General features: G+C 48.8%; 1 protein-coding gene across 2 annotated transcripts in view; it reads left to right on the top strand.

Moving 5' to 3' along the window:
* The window catches only part of VIT (vitrin), a 131,599-nt gene that overhangs the window by 121,436 nt on the left and 1,883 nt on the right, over nucleotides 1–8,280 (top strand). For both annotated transcript variants that reach the window (XM_011935979.1, XM_011935978.1), the window contains 2 exons: nucleotides 651–877; nucleotides 4,008–4,521. In XM_011935979.1, coding sequence (XP_011791369.1) covers nucleotides 651–877; nucleotides 4,008–4,521 — 741 coding nt within the window. The remainder of the gene's footprint in view (nucleotides 1–650; nucleotides 878–4,007; nucleotides 4,522–8,280) is intronic.

The raw sequence follows: 8,280 nt of genomic DNA, 5'->3' as shown, positions 1-8,280 counted from the left end.
GAAAAAAAAAAAAAAAAAGGTCTTTCTCACCTGCTTGCTGTCCCTAAAACTTTCTTCAAAGCAGAGACAATTACAGGTTGAAGGCTTGAAATGAAATCAAAATGGACAGTGGTAATGGCTGCGCATTGTCAATGTACTTAATGCCACTGAATTGTACACACGAAAATAGTTGAAGTGGTTTTAAAAAAGAAACAGACTATGTGCAGTGGCTCACGCCTGTAATCTCAGCACTTTGGGAGGCTGAGGTGGGCGGATCACTTGAGCCCGCAAGTTTGAGACCAGCCTAGGCAGCATGACAAAACCCCATTTCTACAAAAAAATTACAAAATTAACCAGGTACTGGCACATGCCTGTAGTCCCATTTACTCAGGAGGCTGAGGTGGGAGGATTGATTAAGCTCAGGAGGTTGAGGCTGTAGTGAGCTGTGATTGCACCACCGCATTCCAGCCTGGGTGACAGAGCAAGACCCTGTCTCAAAGAAAAACAAAATAAAACAAAACAAAAAACAAAACAAAACAAAAAACTAGGGAGGGAATGGGTGTGTTTTTCTGGACCTTTGTGCTGCTGTGATCTCTTCCTGTACTTATATCACTCCAAGCACTCCAAGCATGTAAAATTCACTCCAAGCATGAATTTTCTTTTTCTTCCAGGCCGGGCCATCTCCTTTGTGACCAAGAACTTCTTTTCCAAAGCCAATGGAAACAGAAGCAGCGCTCCCAATGTGGTAGTGGTGATGGTGGATGGCTGGCCCACGGACAAAGTGGAGGAGGCTTCAAGACTTGCGAGAGAGTCAGGAATCAACATTTTCTTCATCACCATTGAAGGTGCTGCTGAAAATGAGAAGCAGTATGTGGTGGAGCCCAACTTTGCAAACAAGGTAGATGACTGCCCAGAGACCTACCCAACATCAGGATTTTCCACACTCTGAAAAGTTGTGATGCCGTTGCGCTGGTTTTCCCATGCCTTTAAGTGTGCATGAAGCTCATTTCTAGGCAGTAAGGCCTCCCGGGAGGGACTGGTCAATCCACAACCTGCAATTACCCTCTCAAAGCAAAACCCCACACCCACCAGCAGCTGTGGAGGAGCAGTGTCCTCGAATTCTCACCTAGGTTCTCCCGTGCTCCTCCCACAGCCACAGGGGGGTCTCACCCCGGCAGCCCAGGGAGCCTTCACACACACATGGAAGCAAACATACACTCTTTCTCTCACACACGCGCACACACTTTCTTCTGTATACACACATTGCCGATTCATCAACCTGATAAACCGGAGAAAGGAGGCACTGAACCACAGCAGTGAGATCGCGTTTTCAGATGCTCCTCCTGGGTTCTCTGGAGACGCCCAGTAGGAGATGCGGAGCAAGGCCTCCCTCACTCACGCCACCAAAGCTGCTCAGCTGTTGTGTGTTTTGTACAATAGAACACCACATAAAGCTTCCCCCAGAGAAAAGGCTCCAGCTTTCAAATAGAAAGAAAGCCTTGGACAGGTTTTTCTTTAAGGCCCTTCCGGCTTTAATATTCCATGTGTTCAGAGCCAGCAGGGCTCAAACTCCTGCACCACCTCAAACTGATGGCCACTTTCTGCTCCTTGAAATGCCCTTCTCCCTGGACTTCCAGGATGCTGTATGGCTCTTATTTCATTGCTTCTTGCCTTTTTTCTACCCTCAATGTTGACCTCCCCAGGTCTACACCCTTTTTTTTTCTTTTTTTTTTTTTTTTTTGAGACGGAGTCTCGCTCTGTCACCCAGGCTGGAGTGCAGTGGCCGGATCTCAGCTCACTGCAAGCTCCGCCTCCCGGGTTCACGCCATTCTCCTGCCTCAGCCTCCGGAGTAGCTGGGACTACAGGCGCCCGCCACCTCGCCCGGCCAGTCTTTTGTAGTTTTTAGTAGAGACGGGGTTTCACCGTGTTAGCCAGGATGATCTCGATCTCCTGACCTCGTGATCCGCCCGTCTCGGCCTCCCAAAGCGCTGGGATTACAGGCTTGAGCCTCCGCGCCCGGCTTTACACCCTCCTCTTTAAGAGGCCCTCTCCCTACAGAATCCCTCCCAGGGTCACAGCTTCCACCTTCATCTCTTTTTTTCTTTTTTCAGACGGAGTCTCACTCTGTCGCCCAAGCTGGAGTGCAGTGGCATGATCTCAGCTCACTGCAACCTCCACCTCCCAGGTTCAAGCAGTTCTCCTGCCTCAGCCTCCCAAGTAGCTTAGACTACAGGCGCCTACCACCATGCCCAACTATTTTTTTTTTTTTTTTTGTATTTTTAGTAGAGATGGGGTTTCACCACGTTAGCCAGGATGGTCTCTATCTCCTGACCTCTTGATCCGCCCACCTCAGCCTCCCAAAGTGCTGGGATTACAGGTGTGGGCCACTGCGCCTGGCCCTACCTTCATCTCTTGAGCTCTCTTGAGCTCTCTTGAGCTCTGTAGCCATCCATTTCCAGCTGACTGACTTTTCTCCACCTGATGTCCTATCAGAACCTTAAATCCCACCTGTAACAAGCCGAGTTCATCATCCTTCCCACCAAACTGTTTCCTCCTCTGGACTTCACATGAATGACCACACACCCATCCCAGAGGCAGTGTCACCCCAGAGCTCCTCACCAGCTCCCACATCACAGATCTCTCTCCCTCCTCTTTTCCTCGCCCGACGCCCCCTCCCCAGTTCAAGCTGGTACCCTGCACCTGGTCCTTCTCCCTCCTGGTGCTCCCCAGGTTAGTTTAGATTTCACAATGAAACCCAACTCACATTTCTGATGGGTCCCTGCAGTCCTGTGGGGTTCTTGCTCCAAATCCTTCATTGCTACCCATTGCTCTCAAGGCCTTCTGGGGTGCAGTCCCAACCCACTCTCCTGGCCCATCTGTTATGACCCCCCACAGCCCCGTGTTCCGGTCAGCTGGTCTCCCATCCACACCCAGCACCGCCGCTGTCTCCTGCTGTGACTTCACTGCCTGGTGGAAATCCCTCCCTCCATCTGTTGGCCAGAATTCAGCTCAGGCTCAGCACTTACCTCATGTGTCATCGGCTCCATGGAAAGTTTTGTGATCTCCATTTAGGTTTTCACACATCAATTTTTGAAAAATATTTTCCAGGAAAGTTTGAAGCAATCTCTTTTTCTAAAATAATCTTTTAATTATACAAGGCCATCAGTAGTCGTCTGGTCTGACTCTTTCTGTGATCCAGAGGCAGGGGTAAAGAAGAAACCCCACGCCTTGGGAACACTATGCCAGCCACTTCCAGGAGTGCAACAACCAGTTTGCTCAAGGTGTATTTGCAGCTGCCTTATTTTTTTCTGGCATAAGCTTAGGCACTGGTAAATAAATGTTCGTTTGCCTGGAGGCAGGACTGTCTGGTTCTGAAGGTGGATAGATTTGTGTTCCAATCTCAGGGACTCAGGGAAGTCCCCTCATAGCCTGGTTTGTTCCTTCGTGGCAGGGGGTTATGATTCCACCTTGGAGGGTGAGAGTGGGGATTTAATGAGAGAATCATTCCGAGAGCATCTGATGGGCGCCCTAAATGTGGTCATTCAGCAACTGTGGGATCCCTTCCCGCCTGGAACAGGGCTGCTCTGGAGACATTTCCATAGCGATTTCTTGCATATGTCATCTCTTTTCCCAATTGGAATAAAAGCTTTCTTTAGTCTTCTCATGCCATGGTGCCCACCAATGCCAATCTTATGGCTGCCAGTACAGAGGAGGAGCCTGGAGAAGCATAAATGTGAAACTGACACCAGAGATTTAATATCTCCCTATGAATTTGCTTAGCAGACAGTTTTCCACTAACACAGGCAGGGATCCAGCTGAGGAAGTCGGACTGAGCCCAGCGATAACCCGGGGGGCTTCGCCTCAGTGAGTGGTGGCTGGGTGAACCGAGGTGGAAAAACGCAGTAGGAGGGCTAGGGCAGAAAACAAGGGCCTGCCTGCTTCTTCCCTTGCCCCGGGGATCAAGCCTAACGGTGACACTGGAGGATTTGACCCTGACCTGGTGCCGGTCGCTCCCTCTGTCTTCCAGGCCGTGTGCAGAACAAACGGTTTCTACTCGTTTCACGTGCAGAGCTGGTTTGGCCTCCACAAGACCCTGCAGCCTCTAGTGAAGCGGGTCTGCGACACCGACCGCCTGGCCTGCAGCAAGACCTGCTTGAACTCGGCCGACATTGGCTTCGTCATCGACGGCTCCAGCAGCGTGGGGACGGGCAACTTCCGCACCGTTCTCCAGTTTGTGACCAACCTCACCAAAGAGTTTGAGATTTCCGACACGGACACGCGCATCGGGGCCGTGCAGTACACCTACGAACAGCGGCTGGAGTTTGGGTTCGACCAGTACAGCAGCAAGCCCGACATCCTCAACGCCATCAAGAGGGTGGGCTACTGGAGTGGTGGCACCAGCACGGGAGCTGCCATCAACTTCGCCCTGGAGCAGCTCTTCAAGAAGTCCAAGCCCAACAAGAGGAAGTTAATGATCCTCATCACTGACGGGAGGTCCTATGACGACGTCCGGATCCCAGCCATGGCTGCCCATCTGAAGGGTAAGCTGGGCTTGCCAAGCAGCCTGGTGCTGAGGCCGCTTTCTGGGGCTTGGTGGGCCAGTGGGACAAGGAAGGTATTGTCTTTTTATGCATTGGATTTTTCTACGACTTCATACGAATGTTCGAAGCCACAGGGAGGGCTTTAGGGGTAGAAAGCCCCTCTGAGTAGGGAGAAGGAACAAGGACGGGGCAGCAAGGTGGTCTCCTAAGTGTCCTTACCAACCCACGGCCTGTGGATAACTGGGCACATTACCCCTTTCCTTTACATCCTGCACCCTGCAGCATTTCCCACAAGAGTATGATACATTAAAAGGGAATTTGACTCATCACTTTATCTCTATTAAAAACATCAAACCTCCATCTCTATTGAATAGGTCAAATCGTTCTGGTACCTAGACCACCAAATTGTGTTTGTAACTTTTATTTATTTATTTATTTATTTATTTATTTTGAGAGAGAATCTCGCTCAGTTGTCCAGGCTGTAGTGCAATGGTGCCATCTCGGATCACTGCAACCTCTGCCTCCCAGGTTCAAGCAATTCTCCTGCCTCAGCCTCCCAAGTAGCTGGGACTACAGGTGTGCGCTACCACACCCAGCTAATTTTTGTATTTTTAGTAGAGATGGGGTTTTGCCATGTTGGCCAGGCTGTTCTTGAACTCCTGACAGATGATCCTCCTGCCTTGGCCTCCCAAAGTGCCAGAATTACAGGCGTGAGTCACTATGCCCAGCGACTCACCTTTTAATTCCTTAAAAGGTATTAGTGCCTTTTAAGGAAAAATAATGTTTTTAAAGACAAGTACTATTTCCATAAGCAACTGTTAACCAGATTCGGGGGGCTTCAGGGAAACCTGAAAGGAATTTCGATTCAAATATTTAAAGAGACCAGGGGTGGTGGTTCACGCTTATTGTCACAGCTACTCGGGAGACTGAGGTGAAAGGATTACTTCAGTCCTGGAGTTGGAGGCTGCAGTGATCTATGATTGCACCACCAGACTCCAGCCTGGGCAACAGAGCAAGATCCTGTCTCAAAAAAAAAAAAAAAATGTTCAAAGAGCTATGTCCAATTTCTAAGAGGGCAATGAAAAATGAGCAAAATTTGTCTGTAAATGTTTAGAAAATCAGCCACATTTATGTTTTATTGCAGAATTTATGTATAATCACTGTTCTGAAAAGTATCATTAGTTATCAAGAATATAAACAACCTGGAGAAAACCCCAAGTGATAATAATAATAGTAATAATAATAAAAGTAAACCAAGTAGTCAGTGAACACCAATGCCCTGGAGATCAATATGAGCATACACAGCTCACTCAGTGCTGTGGTTGTTGCTTCTTCTTCTGTGCCTACAATTTTTTTTTGAGGCAGTGTCTTGCTCTGTCACCCAGGCTGGAGTGCAGTAGCATGATCGATCTCTGCTCACTGCAACCTCCGCCTCCCAGGTTCAAGTGATTCTCCCGCCTCAGCCTCCCGAGTAGCTGGGATTACAGGCAGGCACCACCACGTCCAGCTAAATTTTTGTATTTTTAGTAGAGACGGAGTTTCACCATGTTGGCTAGGCTTTTCTTGAACCCCTGACCTGTTGTCATCCACCTACCTCAGCCTCCCAAAGTGCTGGGATCACAGGCATGAGCCACTGCGCCTGGCTTCTGTGCCTACATTTAACTTCAGTTATTTTGCAGGATTTTCTGAATGATTGAAAGCGACTTTCATTTCTTCCTAAAACAAGCCTTAATAAATCAACAATGCTGGTTTCTAGAATCCAAAGTAACCAGATACCAAGTTCAGGCAGAGTCTTCCCAGTGACTTACCCTTTATGGAGGCTGTAGGGCACCCTCATAATTGTGGGATGACTGATGGCTTGCATACCAACAATCACAAGGTCCACCAGGCTCCTATCAGCAGAGTGAAGATGGATTAAGGCTCAGAAGCAACCGGCCCGAACTCCCAGATTGAATGGGCAGAGCCAGATGGCCCAGCTTTGACTACAAGGCCAAGGCTCTCCTGCTTTCTCCAAACATCTGTCCCCAGTTTGTGCTCAGCTACACCATCACTTATTTTTCTAGATGTACGTCTTTTGGGCCTCATCCAGAGGGTATCCTTGGCCTACTCATCGGGAAAAATGAAGACTGAGGGAAATGGTCGAGGTGCTCTCAGGGCAGCTTTAATGAACTAAGACCAAAAGATACAAATTACCTGGAGGCAGATTCTTACTCAGCCTAGTGCTGAGATTTGTCTGAAAATGTAATGAGCGTTGTGTTCCTGGGAGTATCCAAGTCAAGGCTGGGTGACCATCTGTTAGAATTGCCAGTAGGAGATTCTCTACAACAAGAGTGGACTTGGGATCTGGAAAGCTAAATTTCTTTTGTTTCTTTTCTTTATTTCTTTTTTTTTTCTTTTTTTTTTTTTTTTGAGACAGAGTTTCACTCTCGTTGCCCAGGCTGGAGTGCAATAGCACAATCTTGGCTCATTGCAACCTCCATCTCCCAGGTTCAAGCGATTCTCCTGCCTCAGTCTCCCAAGTAGCTGGGATTACAGGCACCTGCCACCACACCCAGCTAATTTTTTTTGTATTTTTAGTGGAGACAGGGTTTCACCATGTTGGCTAGGCTGGTCTTGAACTCCTGACCTCAGGTGATCCACCTGCCTTTGCCTCCCAAAGTGCTGGGATTACAGGTGTGAGCCACCCCACCTGGCCTGGAGAGCTAAATTTCTAATACTGTTTGTGTAGTTTTTATTTAAGGGCAACCTCTCTATCTTTGAGCAGGAAGGAGGGCTTAGACTGTCGAAACCCAGCTCTGCAGCAAAGCTGCTCTCACTGACACCTGGCAGCACTTTAAAGCCCAAAGCTGGCTCCTTCTAATCTAGACAATATTCCGAGAAATTAAACTGGAGGTGTGAGAAAGGGAACTGGCAGCTTAAATGCAATTTAATGGGCCACAATCAAAAAGCAGCTTAGGTCAGAGCCACATGAGGTATGCATGACTCTCCCAGGCACCCAGAAGATGCTAGAGATAGTGACGCCACTGTAGGGGACTTGGGGGGAGGTGCCAGGGCAGGAAGGTCACATCCAGGCTCTGCCTCTTGTTTCATGGCCATTTTGCTCACCCTACTCAGACCAGCCTGAAGGTGGTACGAGAATAGGCTATTGTAGAGTCAGGTCAGGCACCTGCTGACCAGCTGCCCACAACCCAAATCAAGACCTGTCACCCCAGGCAGTCTCCCAGTTTTCCCACTAAGAATGGATGCCTTGTCTCTGAGTCCTGTCCTCTCCTCCCTGGGTCATCTTCTCCCCACTGCAATCCAACACCTTCAGTCTTATTATACTCCTTCCCATTTGCACCTAGACGTGCTCAAGTTCCTCCCTCCCTATAAATAAACATTCTCTGTGACTCCACGTTCTGCTCCAGTTACCACCTACTGACTCCCTTTCACAGCCAAACTTCAGGCAAGGAGCTGTGTGTGCTGACCCCACATGTTCACTTCTTTTCCACTCTCAGCTCACAGTAGTTCATTTGGTTTCTTTGGCATCTTCTCCCCTGAAACTGTTCTCACCAAACTACCAATGTCTTGGTTTTGTTTTTTCTTTTTTTTTGAGATGGAATCTCACTCTGTCACCGAGGCTAGAGTCCAGTGGTGCCATCTCGGCTCACTGCAACCTTCTGCCTTCAAGGTTGAAGCGATTCTCCTGTCTCAGCCTCCTGAGTAGCTGGGACTACAGGCATGTGCCACCACGCCTGGCTAATTTTTTGTATTTTTACA

The sequence above is a fragment of the Colobus angolensis genome, unplaced genomic scaffold, assembly GCF_000951035.1.
Source record: "Colobus angolensis palliatus isolate OR3802 unplaced genomic scaffold, Cang.pa_1.0 Scaffold15, whole genome shotgun sequence".
Classification (NCBI taxonomy): Eukaryota; Metazoa; Chordata; class Mammalia; order Primates; family Cercopithecidae; genus Colobus; species Colobus angolensis.
The sequence above is the reverse complement of the archived record's forward strand: the minus strand, read 5'-3'. Positions and strand labels throughout refer to the sequence as shown.